Below are 14,970 nucleotides of genomic sequence, written 5' to 3'. Positions count from 1 at the left end.
ACCTCGGGCTGTATTGCGAAGCTGTACTTCGGGGCTTTACTTCGAAGCTGTACCTCGGGGCTGTACTTCGAAGCTGTACCTCGGGGCTGTACTTCGAAGCTGTACCTCAGGGCTGTACCTCGGGGCTGTACCTCGAAGCTGTACCTCGGGCTGTACCTTGGATATGGTACAAGCATGACTGACCACTTCTGACTCCGGTGAGCCACAGCAGAGGTCACGTACGGCTGGAAGATATTTGTTGCAGTCATGGTCGCCTTGACCAACGTTATTGTTTGATTAGTTAAATAGAAAATGGGATGTTACGCAAACCGACCTAAAACTTTGCATAAATGTTTACCTTCATTTTACAAAATAACTCAACAAATCTGACCTTTTTGGTTAATTAAAATGGCTTCCATATCGACACAATAAAATAGCCTCAACACTCTTCCATCTGGTAAACATTTTGGTGCGTTTTGTGATGTCAAATGTTTCTGGGTTGAACGAGAATGTAATTATATTGTGTTCTCATCGGCAGAATAATTCTCACGGGTTTGTTTATCTGTGTAAACTCTGGATACTGAGACATACCTCATTCTCATCCTTGGTTTGTTGGTGTCGTTCTCAGTGATGTTTGTTGTCCGTGATGTGCTGTGTTGCAGAGGTATGTCTCTAGTGTTGCTGTATGGAAGGTCTGTTAATGTTGGGTGTACCGGACTGTACCTGGCGTTATTGTTGGGTGTTCCCACTTACGTCTGACGCAAGTCGTGCATCCCTACACCGGATGTGTCGAAGGTCTGACCGAAACCTGTTTAGCCCGGCGATATATCACGTGACCTGGACCCCACCGGAAACGGCAGACAAGTAGCCATATATAAATATTTAGTAAAACGTAATAAAACGTATCCTCGCTAAATATGCAATACGAGGAATGAAAACAAAACGCATCAATAAAATATTAGCAACGATAGTGAGACAATCACAGCGCCCGCAATAAATTTTATGAAGACTGCTGTCTATCTCGGTTTGAGTATAATTCATAACAGAGTTCCAGCATTTTGTCACTTTTGGAAATCTTCAGAGGGCTAGAGACGTAACCCCCCCCCCCCCCTCCCCCCTTCCACAGTCTCTAGGGACACAGTTGTGTGTTTCACAACCTCAAATTCCATCCGCATTGATGTTGTAAATGCTGAAAGGACCCATTGGAATTTCCTGTGTGTTTTGAATTCTTGCCAAGAATGACCCAACAATTTTGAACTCTCGTCCGTTTGGATTTGTGGCACAAATACATGTGTGGGGAATTTTATTTAATTTTATTTTTCGTAACTTTTACAGGGGAAATAAGTTTGTTTTATTTTTTATATTTTTATATGTTTTGTTGGTCATAATCAAATACAAATTTATTACCCTATTTCTAAATCTATTTCGTAAATTGTATTTCTTTGACGTGTTGAGTTATTTGCTTTAATGAATTATAGATCGTGTATTAACAAGCATTCGTCGAAAGACGGAAGAAAGTATAATAACAAGATAATTAGAGGAGAAAGTACCTTGTTAACATTAACAAGTTAACATTAGTATATTAACAACGAGAGTGAGAGGTCGACTGACTCGACTTGAGCTGAAGTTGAACGTCTTAGTTCATCTTTGTCCTTTCCTTGTTACTGCCTCTTACCAGCTCTCAACTCCAGTGTGTGTTTAATAACGTGGTATGTTGGCCATGGGGGCGCTCGCGACCATGGTTAAGTACCTGACCTAACGAAGAAGTACACGTCAACGGAAGCATCAGGCAGCCTCATCCATGTACATTATCACCTTGTGACGTTTCAGCGGAGCCGGCTGGCAACTTCTGCCACGTGCATCACGCCCCAGGGCCCGGCCACGTGCAGGTTGGCGCCACAGACGTTGGCGTTGATGTGGGCGTTGTGCAGCTCGGCCACGCCAGACGAACACGCGGCGGCGCTGTCTCCAGTGCTGGCCAATTTCCCGATCCAGAACTCATTTCCAGGCAGCGAGTTTCCGTCCCAGGCGTAGCTGACCACTAAGATGGTCCCCGGGGGCACCGGGTCGTGCAGCGAACGCTTAGAGAAGTGTATTGTGACGCTCGTGCCAGGAAACACCTCCCCGTCTCCCGCACCTCCACACTCTTTGGCGCCAATCCAACTGAAATCGACGTGAGCGACATGTGATGTGTCGCCACCTTGGAGAGCAGAGCCCCAAGCCTCGACGAAGAGCTTGTCTTGCTGCTCACACGCTCGCCACACTCCCAGCCCGAGGCCGACCACGTGAATGTACGCCTTCAGTCCGGATGATATGGCTCGACACTTGGCCTCGGCCAGCAGAGTTTCGGCGGTTATCTGTATGCGCGCCTTGTATACTGCCGTGTTGAGGTAGCTCTGCTTGTTAACCTGTATATAGTCCTGGTCTTGACTTGAAACGTCGTCCCACTTGGGCAGCGTCGACCCCCACATGACAGCCCACAGATGCTGAAGCAGCGACGGACGATCTACGCTCCCATAACCGTTGTGTTGAGTGTTCTGTGCCTTAGTCACAATACAGTCCTGCCACTCCATATATCCCTTCTTTCTCAGCCTGGCGCCCACCATCCCCACTATAACTCCCTCCTCCTGGAAACTACCAGCATTGCCCGGAACGCCCTTGTTCGTGCGGCATCCATTGTTGACAAAGAAGGAAGACGAGGACACAGAGATAAGAGCAGAAAGCTTCATTTCATCATAGCTGAGGTACTCCTTGAGGCACAGTGGTTGCGTTTCTTGATCTGAGCCGATTTTCTCAAAGCCTCCTTGACCTCGAGACTTGTCACGAAGGAGGTACTGGTCGTTTCTCCCCAAGAAAGCGGCGGGTCTCTGACGTAGGAGGCGGTCCACCAGAGCCACCAAGTCCATGCCCTCATACACGGCTCTGGAAACAAAAGTTGGGTTAAACCAAACTTTAGATCTTAAGCTTCCATCATACTGTACATATATATATATATATACCTTCTGAAGATGTATTTAATATACGAAAGTACTTAAGGAAATTTCCTGTTTCATTTTTCCTCCGTGGTCTGACATTGTCACATTCTTAATCACGTGTTTATTTTCGTGATATACACACATATATATATAATATATATGCGGAAAATCCACAGAGAAATATGAAATGGGGTGAACGTTTTCTTTTATCTTTCATCCTTATTCTCTGACCGCTTAATCCTCTTTGACCATTCTAAGCTAAGCTATACCTGTTTTTGGTTATTTACACCTGACCAACCCTAGGGATGGGTTGGTCAGGTGTCGGCCTATATATCCTCCCCCTTCTCCCTTCTCCTTAGTCAGTCTGGTGTTGACAAAGGCTTTAACAAGCCGAATCGTTCACCCCATTTCTCTGTGGATTTTCCGCATAAAATGATCAGTGTTTTGTGATCGTCAATTGCATATAATATATATATATATATATATATATATATATATATATATATATATATATATATATATATATATATATATATATATATATATATATATATATATATATATATATTAGTATATTTTGGTAGCAGTCTTTCCTGTAGACATATATTATTAAATATGACCGAAAAAGTAAGATTAATAATTCTAACACGAATTTTCTCAATCTTTCGTACATTACGCTTCACTGTTGGAGGTAAATCAAAAATCAATTCTCCAAAATTCATTTTTATTTCTAGTCTGACGCGACACGGGCGCGTTTCGTAAAACTTATTACATTTTCAAAGACTTTAGTTCACAAATACACAACTGATTAGAACTTATGTATCTCCAATTTTATATCTACATTTGAGTGAGGTGGGAGGGGTGATGTGGCATTAACACAAGACAGAACAAGAGGGGATATTAATAGGGTATTAAAAGTATCAACACAAGACAGAACACAAACAATGGGTATTGAATAGAAGTGTTTGTAGAAAGCCTATTGGTCCATATTTCTTGATGCTTCTATATTGGAGCGGAGTCTTGAGGTGGGTAGAATATAGTTGTGCAATAATTGGCTGTTGATTGCTGGTGTTGACTTCTTGATGTGTAGTGCCTCGCAAACGTCAAGCCGCCTGCTATCGCTGTATCTATCGATGATTTCTGTGTTGTTTACTAGGATTTCTCTGGCGATGGTTTGGTTGTGGGAAGAGATTAAATGTTCCTTAATGGAGCCCTGTTGCTTATGCATCGTTAAACGCCTAGAAAGAGATGTTGTTGTCTTGCCTATATACTGGGTTTTTTGGAGCTTACAGTCCCCAAGTGGGCATTTGAAGGCATAGACGACGTTAGTCTCTTTTAAAGCGTTCTGTTTTGTGTCTGGAGAGTTTCTCATGAGAAGGCTGGCCGTTTTTCTGGTTTTATAGTAAATCGTCAGTTGTATCCTCTGATTTTTGTCTGTAGGGATAACGTTTCTATTAACAATATCTTTCAGGACCCTTTCCTCCGTTTTATGAGCTGTGGAAAAGAAGTTCCTGTAAAATAGTCTAATAGGGGGTATAGGTGTTGTGTTAGTTGTCTCTTCAGAGGTTGCATGGCTTTTCACTTTCCTTCTTATGATGTCTTCGATGAAACCATTGGAGAAGCCGTTATTGACTAGGACCTGCCTTACCCTACAGAGTTCTTCGTCGACTTGCTTCCATTTTGAGCTGTGGCTGAGAGCACGGTCGACATATGCGTTAACAACACTCCTCTTGTACCTGTCAGGGCAGTCGCTGTTGGCATTTAGGCACATTCCTATGTTTGTTTCCTTAGTGTAGACTGCAGTGTGGAAACCTCCGCCCTTTTCCATGACTGTTACATCTAGAAAGGGCAGCTTCCCATCCTTTTCCATCTCGTAAGTGAAACGCAGCACGGAACTCTGCTCAAATGCCTCCTTCAGCTCCTGCAGATGTCTGACATCAGGTACCTGTGTAAAAATGTCGTCAACATACCTGCAGTATATGGCCGGTTTCAAGTTCATGTCGACTAAGACTTTTTGCTCGATGGTACCCATGTAGAAGTTTGCAAACAGGACACCTAGGGGAGAACCCATGGCGACCCCATCTACTTGCTTATACATGTGCCCATCCGGGCTCAAGAAGGGTGCCTCTTTAGTACAAGCTTGGAGTAGTTTCCTCAGAATATTTTCTGGCATGTCAAGAGGAGTACAGGCTGGATCACGATACACTCTGTCGGCTATCATTCCGATTGTCTCGTCCACAGGTACGTTGGTGAACAGCGATTCTACGTCCAACGAGGCTCTTATCCCTGTCGCCCGTGTGCCCCGCAGTAAGTCAACAAATTCCTTTGGAGACCTCAGGCTGAAGGCGCAAGGAACATAAGGAGTCAGCAGGCCGTTGAGTCGCTTCGCCAGTCTGTACGTGGGTGTGGGTATCTGGCTAATGATTGGCCGAAGTGGGTTTCCAGGCTTGTGCGTCTTGACATTTCCATACGCATATCCAGGTTTATATTCCCCAATGATCTTTGGCAGGTGGAGTCCGGATCGAAACTGTGAACGCCAAGAAATCCGGACTCCACCTGCCAAAGATACATATGTTCTTCTAGAACATTCTATTGCGAACACATTGGTAAAAAATGAAATCTGTACCTCGAAAATTAAGATCAGGACAGTGAAAAGAGTATACACTTTTCAGTGTTTCCGCTCGGTCGCCTGCAAACGCCGAGAGCACATTGTGCTAACTTTTTTCCTTGTTTGCCGGGTGCACACGGGCGCCTGAAAGTGATATTATTGTTTGCTATTCTCCATCTTAGGCTAGGCAGGTTGAAGTCACTTAGGAAGATAATATTAGGTATCGGGTATGCCAAATTATCAAGGCTTTTCTCTATTTTGTTTATCAGTTCTGCGAGTTCCTCAGCCGTTGCATCTAGCGGTTTGTATATTAGAATAATAACTAAGTTTATTTTCTCTATTTTTACTCCCAGCACTTCTACCACCTCATTTGTAAAGTTAAGTTCATCCTGTCATTTGTACCCAGACACAGCTGGGACTTGCCTAACTGTTTGAAGTGAACAACTTATCAAACAGGAAGTTTAACAGTTGTCAACACTTAAAATTTGTTGTATCATGCGGGTGCAAAATGGGGAAATCATTTAAGATCAGGATCTATATTTGACAAATAGTGTGAGTTTATTGGGCATCACGAAGGACTTCATCTCCCATTCGGTATCCGGTGTCTGGCTTCCTATTTGCTCCGTCTAGTTTCATTACCTTATATTTATTCGGGTTGAACTTTAATAGCCATTTGTTGGACCATTCCTTCAGTTTGTCTAGGTCATCTTGTAGCCTCATACTATCTTCCTCCGTCTTAATCCTCCTCATAATTTTTGCATCATCAGCAAACAATGAGAGCAACGAGTCTATACCCTCTGGGAGATCATTTACATATATCAGGAACAGTATAGGTCCTAGGAATGATCCGTGTAACGTAACAGGAATGTTTGCTGGTGTGAACGTGTGCGCTTGCGCGATATGAGAGCGCAAATAGCAGTTTACAGCGTTCATTCACTTGCTCCAAACAGTAAACATAATTCATGACGATTCGATTGGCGAATCGAATCTTAACGATTCTTCGCGGCGGGGATCGTATTCCAGGGACCTGCCCGAAACGCTACGCGTACTAGTGGCTGTACAAGAATGTAACAACTCTTGTATATATCTCAAAAAAAAAAAATGAGCACCCAACGCGTTCCTTGTAAAAGAAAATATTCACAAGTGGCAACTCGCACCCAGAGTTACCACGTAGCCAAACAACAGTCACTAATATAACAATACTCATAATTTACCTGCCGCTGCTGTTGCTGCTGTGGCGGTCTCCAAGCACTTAAATATGTCTTCTTACGGTCGCCACAGACGGACTGATGGGCCCAGCGACGACTACACCCCGTGCACTTGTGCAGTAAAACACGTGGTGCAATATCTGGAGCCGCAGAGGAAGGTGTGACCGTGTGAGGGTGGCGGGGTGCGAGACTACGGTAGAGGGACACGTTAACAATAGTCGGGCTCTCAACTCCACTCCAGGTCAGTGAGGAGCAGATTGCTCGAGTGTGGGGGATTAGGTGAATAATTCCAAGTAGTTTAACTAGAACTGGAGACCTGGAACCTGGTTAGTACAACAGTGTATTTCAGATGTGGCACCACTGTTGTTTGGTTGCTGGGGTGGGGGGGGGGGGGAGGTACATATATGATTATGAGTACACTCCTAATTTGAGCTTGTGTGCTTGTGGGGGCTGAGTTTGGATTTTGGGGCCCGCCTCTAGCTCTTGACTGTCAATCACTTGGATTTACAGATTCCTGAGCCTACTGGGCTCTATTTACATTAGAAAAACGATTTTCACACACAAAAAATGTTTCTAATGTCTCTGTGACTCATTTGTGTACTCAGTTTCCACCTGTGTTCCCTTGTGCGTGTACTCAACTAGTTGTACTCACCTATTTGTGCTTGCAGGGGTTAACTCTGGCTCTTTGGTCCCGCCTCTCAACTGTCAGTCAACTGATACACAGGTTCCTGAGCCTACTGGGCTCTATCATATCTACATTTGAAACTGTGTATGGAGTCAGCCTCCACCACATCACTGCCTAATGCATTCCATCTGTTAACTACTCTGACACTGAAAAGGTTCTTTCTAACGTCCCTGTGGCTCATTTGGGTACTCAGTCTCCACCTGTGTCCCCTTGTTCGTGTACCCCTCGTGCAACCCGTTCTCGCAAATTTAATAAGTCAATATTGACTTATTAGTTGCGTGCATAGGTGACATACTAAACATAATAGTTTCCCTTGAAAAGCTTCATAGAAAACACCGACCTTACCTAACCTACTTAGTATGTTAAAATAAGCATCTTATAGCTTCGTAATTACAATTGTTACTTAACCTATTATAGGTATAGGTTAGGTAATAATTGTAATTACGAAGCAATAAGATGCTTATCTTAACATACTAAGTAGGTTAGGTAAGGTCGGTGTTTTCTATGAAGCTTTTCAAGGGAAACTATTATGTTAAGTATGTCACCTATGCACGCAACTAATAAGTCAATATTGACTTATTAAATTTGCGAGAACCTCGTGTTAAACAGTTTATCTTAATCTACCCCGTCAATTCCCCTAAGAGTTTTGTAGGTTGTGATCATGTCTCCCCTTACTCTTGTCTTCCAGTGTCGTGAGGTGCATTTCACGCAGCCTTTCCTCGTAACTCATGCCGTAACGTATGCCTCCCGTATGTGGAGAGGATGGAGGCTAGTTTAAGATTCTGTAAATTAAATATTTTTTTAAACAATTAATAATATACAACATTATATATATATATATTATATATATATATATATATATATATATATATATATATATATATATATATATATATATATATATATATATAATAATACACACACACACGTGCATCCGTATACATATTTTAAGAGCATTTTACGAGGGCTGATGCATTGGTGAGACAGGTCCATATATCCATCCACAGCAGAGTGGACTCAGTAAATATGTTATCAACACTTATCTTGACAGGCTCATCCCAGTATATCAACTTGTTAATCCCACCCTCGGTGCATGCTGCTTTGGGGTCCTGTCGTACGGTCCCCAGGTGTGATCCCCGTGTAGGGCCCCATTAACCAGGGCCTTTTCTGAATCAAATTTGACCCAGTCTGCTTCAGGAGGCTGGGGTGGTTCTTCTCCGGCCCCGACCCCCACGGCGATCTCTGGGTTTGGAGGTCTCTGTGCCCTTTTTCACCAACTTCGAGGTCAACCCCGGAACTCTCAGTTCCTGCGACGGCGCTGGAACCAATCGTATTGGCGTATGCCTTTCCATTGGAGACTTTCAGCGCCGTGGAGAGAGGGGGGGGGGGACCTGCTGCCTGGGTAACAGCTTCTCCCCCGAATCAACCTACCCTGGCTTTGCGCCCTGGAGTGGCCACTCCAGACCAGGCCGACACCAGAGCGCAACTCCATAGTCTCCCGAGACTGATGGATGCCTACTACTACTAGGAAAAAAACGAAAGTTCCAAACGTTTTCGCGTTTCAAGACATTATCCAGGAAATACAGGACGTCTGTATTCCCTTGATAATGCGTTGAAACACGATAACGTTCGGACACTTTCGTTGTAATTTCCTAGTGGATACTAGCTTTTATTTTTTTAGTTTTATTTTCATAGCGGATAGAACATATTTTTCCATTACATTATGTAGATTCATGTATATATCTTGCGGATCATAAACAACACATAACCCGCCTCGCTATAAACTTTCAGGAACAAATCGATCCTCACGTGACGGTCCGAAGTTTGCTGCCTGACACAACACCACCTGTCAACACTGCCTGCAAGTGCCTCTAATATTTACCTGCAGGTTGCTGCCACTCCAAGAGTCTGGTTCGCCTGCTTCTCTCCAGACTCCAGGTAAGTTGCTTGCAAAGTGTTCGGCGATGGTGGAGTGGGTGGGATAATTAGATACTTGCTTCCTGTGGTGGAGAAAATGTAAATTCACACATGTTGGTCTCACCGAGTCGCTCTGCGGCCATGAGTCAGGAACTCGTTTTCTCAAATTTGATTATCATAGAAAACAGTTTCTCTTGCTATTTACGGGGTTACTAGTATAAGCCAGACATATTCTTCAGATTTGTTTTTAATTATTAAATCTGCTGTTATAGTATTAAAATATCATCACGTGAATGATTTAACAGTAAAAAAAATAATTTGAGCTAACTCCATGTTCAGAAATTTGTTAAAATTGCTTACTATTAAATTTTGTACATAACTGTGTATGTGTACCTTTGGTTAAGTAATTTGATTATTTATTTATTTATTCATAAGTATCAGATGTTATTTATATGCCTCCTAAAGTGAACGAGTAATTTGTGTTTAGTTTAGTTCATTTATTATGCACCCTATCCCCACACCTCAGTTAAAAATCCATTATAAATAAGAATTGTTGACTCAATGTTGCATCTTGCAGAGCTGTTACCACAGGAGTTACAAAGTTGACCCTTTGTGCTCACAGTATACTAACATGTGCACATATGTTATCCTCCTTAGTGCTGTGTTTAAACCTAGCTTGTTTAGTCTTTATGGAGAAGTTTTGGTTCGAACAGCGTGGTTATGCGACAAGGGGGATGGTTTAATCCTCCCCCAGACAGACCGCGCAAGTGTTTGCTACTGTAGAAGAGAACACCAGCCCTCCATCTCTATAGAAACAACTTGTAGAATAAAACATAAATAAACATTGTCATCACACCACAACTGTCAACATTGTCACCAGTTGTAAGTTGACGCCTCCACCACCAGCGGCAGGATGGACACTGGCAGCAGCAGCAGCCCGGAACAGTTGACGGAGGACCTCCTTACGGAACACCTGCGTCAACTCGCCCTGGTGGAACCACCTCCCACAGTGACTCTTCAGGAGGTAATGGAGAAGAGTGATCGCTTCCCCGTTGTGTTTCCAGTATACACAGCCAGGCTCAAGACTTTGCTGAAGGTGAGTGAGTGAGAGAGAGAGAGAGAGAGAGAGAGAGAGAGAGAGAGCAGCTTATAAATGTTTCTTATAAATAGTTAATGGCTCAGTCTTCGAATTACATTTGCATTATACATTTCCAGTGAAGCATAAATCTTATAGGATAAAGTCGTACACAATTACTAATGCATCTGTACAGAATGTAGATTATTATATAGTTTATGATAAAGACAGTACAGTAATCTTACTATGATCATCAACACACAGTTATCCCATTAATGATGTCAATACTGGTAACTAATGTATGGGTCATTAGGACTTCTTCAGTTTCCTTTTGTTGACATGTTCATCACATGTTCTTATTACTGCCAATACATCTATGTTTGCTCCTATGGCCCCTGACCACCGCTGCTGCCCCCTGGCCTGACGGGCGACGACCTTCTTCAGGGCGGCCTGCAGCAGGAGAGCCTGGAGGAGCAGGTCAACTCGACCTACCCCCTCGTCCACGCCCGGGTCCTGCCTCTGCTCGCAGCCTTCCTCATTATAAGAGAACCTACGGCAGGAGGAAGGAGAAGTGGGTACTGTGTGGACCTGTTTTGTAATGGTGTGGTGGTATAGTGGTGGTGGTGGTGTTGTGATGTGTGGTATTGTGCAGGTGTCGTGTGCTACTGTGTTCATGTGTTGTGGTATTGTATTGTCACTGAGGTGTGGTGGGATATTGTTGTGTGGTATTGTGGTAGTGAAGTATTGTGTTGATGTGTTGTGGTAATGTACCCATCTAGTTGTGCTAGGTGAGTATATTGCCGTGGGAGTGGTGGTGTGATGTGGTATTGTGATGGTGTGATGTGGTATTGTGGTGTAGTTTTGTGGTTTGCCAAATTGTGTTGAGGTGCATAATATATTATGCATAATTAATTGTGTATAATATACGGGTAGATGTATGTATGTAACTCTGGAAGATACAGATATTGATGTGATGTTACACAATTACTTGTATAATACTGCTGTGTTGATAACCAAACCACACATCAAAAGAGGAAGGAACGACGACGTTTTGGTCCGTCTTGAACCATTATCAAGTCGTGTGTTGTCAAGACATGAGTTCCAGGACGGACCGAAACATCGACGTTTCTCCATCTTCTGCTGTGGGTCGGTCGTCATATCTTCAGCACATTACTGTGACTCATCTTCTGCATTGCTATTATATTTTATATGTGCGAGTAAATATATGTGCATTAGCACATATTAACTTAGGTACTGAAATACATTTCTTTGTTAATGAAGCCAGTCGTGTCTCCCACAGAGAGCTGTACTCCTCGCTGAGCCTGCTGGACCTGGTCGACCGCCTCCTCAAGAAGCGACCCATCGTCTTCTTCACCCCCATCGACAACTACGTCCTCCGGGATGGCACTGAGGGCTGCGACGGCTTCGAAGAAATCGGCCACTCTCACGAGCGTGCCAATGTGTGCCTACAGGAGTACATGAGCTACGATGAGATGAAACTCGCAGCTCTGGTGTGCGTGTCTTCCAAGTCGACCTTTATCAATGATGGGAGCCGCCATAACCGCGGTGTGCCTGGGGCCCCGGGTAGCTACCAACCTGAGGGCATCATCGTGGGTATGGTGGGCACCAGGTTCGAGCGTGAGGGAGTCATGGAGTGGCAGGACTGTGTAGTTACTCCCGACCAGAATACCCATGACCGCGGGTACGGTGACAGCCCCCCCAAAAAGCGGTGGCTTGTGCGAGAGTGGGGTCGACTCTGGGGTACAGTGCCCCTTCCTACTTGGAAGCAGGTAGAAGAGGCACCTGAAGGTATTTTCATCAATTTATCTTCCAGAATGTTCTTAAACTCCCAAGTATATCAGGCGCGCATTCAGCTGTCGGCGGAGACGCTGCTGGCGGAGGCCGGGGTACGTGCTGCTGCTGCAGGAAAGAAGGCTTACGTGCACGTGGTGGGACTGGGCCTTGGGGTGTGGCGGGTCTCCTCCCATCAGAACCAGCTATACGTGGATGCCTGGGGAGCGGCGCTGAAAGCTACTGACACCACACATATCGCCCATCTTGACTTCAGTTGGACTAAGGCGTCAACGTGTTGTGGGGTAGGCAACGGAGAGGTCTTCCCTGATACCAGCGTCACTGTACACTTCTCCCAGCGGAACCTGCACGCACCTGTCCCTGCTGGCACAATACTAGTCTCCACCTTCGCCTGGGACAGCAACGCATTCCCCGGGAACGAGTACTGGAAGGGCATGCTGTCAGCTTCGGAGATCCGGCGGCAGCCTGCTCCTCAAGTATCGCAGAGTTGCACAATACTCTCATCAACCCGCGCGTGACAGCTCAGAACCTGCACGTGGTATCATCTAGAGGGGTGGAGCACGTGGCAGAGTACTCACGTCGGGTACTTAACACACAAGACTCCAGTACATCTGACACAAAATAGACATAATCATCCCATCAGTGAGCTTGGGAGTGCAGGTAACAGCTGTGCCAGTTGGAACTGTTCTCAGAGAGGACGCAAGCAGACTAGCTAATTCTGTGATAAGTGAAAACCTTCCAGAGACTTGAACTACCATTGGTAATTTTTCCTTAGTATAGCAATAACCAAAGATATATCATATTTCATTATTTGTTTATGTAAGTCGGCAAGTTTTCACTGAAATCACTAAATTAAACATTTCGCAATCTTAAAATATAATTATAATTACAAAATCGACTGTGGTCTTGGAATCCAGGTTATGGAAAATGCTCATTTCTCACAAGTGCTTTTACCTAATTAATTACGTGTTCCCCTTACAAGATAAGGTGCGTCTATGAAACATTCCCTCTAAACTATCATAAATAAAAATGAGTTTCTCAAATGATAGAACAAATATATATTTAGCTATTATCCACCTAATCAATTTGGTTTACTTATCAAAAGTTTCTGTATTCTCATACAATCATAGATCGACTTAGATCAGCTATCCAAAGATAACCTCAGCGATCACCTTTAGCTTGAATGAATTAAGACCACATTTTAAATTAACTATGTCAGCCACACTGGAACTTTTCTTGTCTCGTTCCCCAACCTAACCCTCATTGTCCAATCAGAATATAAGAGCTTGAGAGTATTCGTAATACAGTTTAGTTAAAACGTAGAGACGTAACTGCTAACAGACAAATATAACTGAGCCCTCGCCGCAATCATAAACTTGCATGCATACGGGTGTTACTGTTTTCTGCACTTTGTTTTTGTTGATATTAAAGATTCATAACAATGATATTTCTGAATCACAAATGAACATTTAAACACAATATTTGCTTTAATTCTTAGAGCAGTTTATCTCCGCCCATCCAAATCTATCCATATTTCTTCACCACGTGTTTGCAAGGTGTGATCAGTAAAAAGTTTAATATATGGTTCATATACCATTAAATGATGATTATTATATTATATTTGATTTGATTTACGAACATTATAAATATTTATTAATTCTTAGAAGACTACGTATGTCATTTGACATTTGTCTATAGAAATTTAAGGAGAAAAGTTATGCTTATAAATCCCAATAATTGCCAAGATTTGACATCTCTCTGGCTATTTTTGCATAATAAAATTATAAGCTTTGTTATAAAAATTGATTAAAATAATTTTGGACCACATGACACTATCGTGCTCAAAATTATTTATTCAAAATCTTAAGTTTAAAATCATTTTGTATTTGTATTGATTCGCCCACATTTACTTTCCATATTATCTGAAGCTACAATAAAACTTTTCTTTTAAATTATTTTACCAAATATAATTTAACTAAGGTTTTTTAGAATAGCTAATTAATCCGATTTGATAGATTTGACATCAAGATATTAACTAAATGATGTGTCTCCCTGTGATCAATCAGCTTATTCATGCACTTATAATTTCATTCTTTAAACAGCAGTACACAGCAGAATGTCGCTTTACGCTACAGGGAAGCTTGTCATCCTGATGAAAATATACATTATCTTTTTTGTTTGTCAATCTGTTGATGACCAATATTTATTTTTCAAGAAAAATGTGTATAATATTAAATAAATATAATTCACTTTTTAACGTATTTCTATATTCTTTGTTCATGACGCCGCCACATACTAATGAATACGCTTCCTATGTGTCATTCTTAATAGGCAAGGTTATATATAAGCAACGTAAGGTGTACCCCTAGTTCTCGATGAATATACACTAGGAGTTTACTTTAGTCCTCTTTCTAAAGAGAGAGAGAAAGGGATAGGGATCTCGGACTTATAAGGAAGTCCGAGATGGGTGCAGAAATCTAAAGGGCGAGATTCAAGAACAGGCTTATGAAGAAGGAAAGATTGAGGAAGATGAGAACCTGAGCTAACATAAAAAGTATGAACCCAGTTCGGACGCGACCTGCAACAGGTCCGCCACAAGATTACCACAGAGGTGGAGGACCGGGGAGACATCGGGAACCAATTTACCCGCTATCTTGCGGATACACTTCCAGATTAGCGGGAGAGGAGTGTCGGACGTGATGGTGGAGTAA

At 43.0% G+C, this 14,970-nt stretch overlaps 2 protein-coding genes and 1 pseudogene across 2 annotated transcripts in view; 1 reads left to right on the top strand and 2 right to left on the bottom strand.

Annotated features, from left to right (window-relative positions):
• Positions 1-6,885, bottom strand: part of LOC123758702 (uncharacterized) — a 28,558-nt gene extending 21,673 nt beyond the window's left edge. The window contains exon 1 of the mRNA XM_069301967.1: positions 6,777-6,885. The gene's annotated coding sequence lies outside the window, so the exon portion shown is untranslated. The remainder of the gene's footprint in view (positions 1-6,776) is intronic.
• On the bottom strand, positions 1,278-9,471 carry LOC138350751 (uncharacterized; the record flags this gene model as incomplete). The annotated part of the gene is made up of 2 exons (XM_069301962.1): positions 1,278-2,901; positions 9,338-9,471. Coding segments are annotated over 2 exons (1,230 nt in total), but the record flags the coding sequence as incomplete, so codon positions are not given.
• LOC123748874 (uncharacterized) lies at positions 6,882-14,516 on the top strand (annotated as a pseudogene).
• Positions 14,517-14,970: the final 454 nt, after the last annotated feature.

This window comes from Procambarus clarkii, chromosome 47 (genome assembly GCF_040958095.1).
Source record: "Procambarus clarkii isolate CNS0578487 chromosome 47, FALCON_Pclarkii_2.0, whole genome shotgun sequence".
In the NCBI taxonomy this organism is placed as follows: domain Eukaryota; kingdom Metazoa; phylum Arthropoda; class Malacostraca; order Decapoda; family Cambaridae; genus Procambarus; species Procambarus clarkii.
This window is presented reverse-complemented; position numbering and strand designations above follow the sequence as displayed.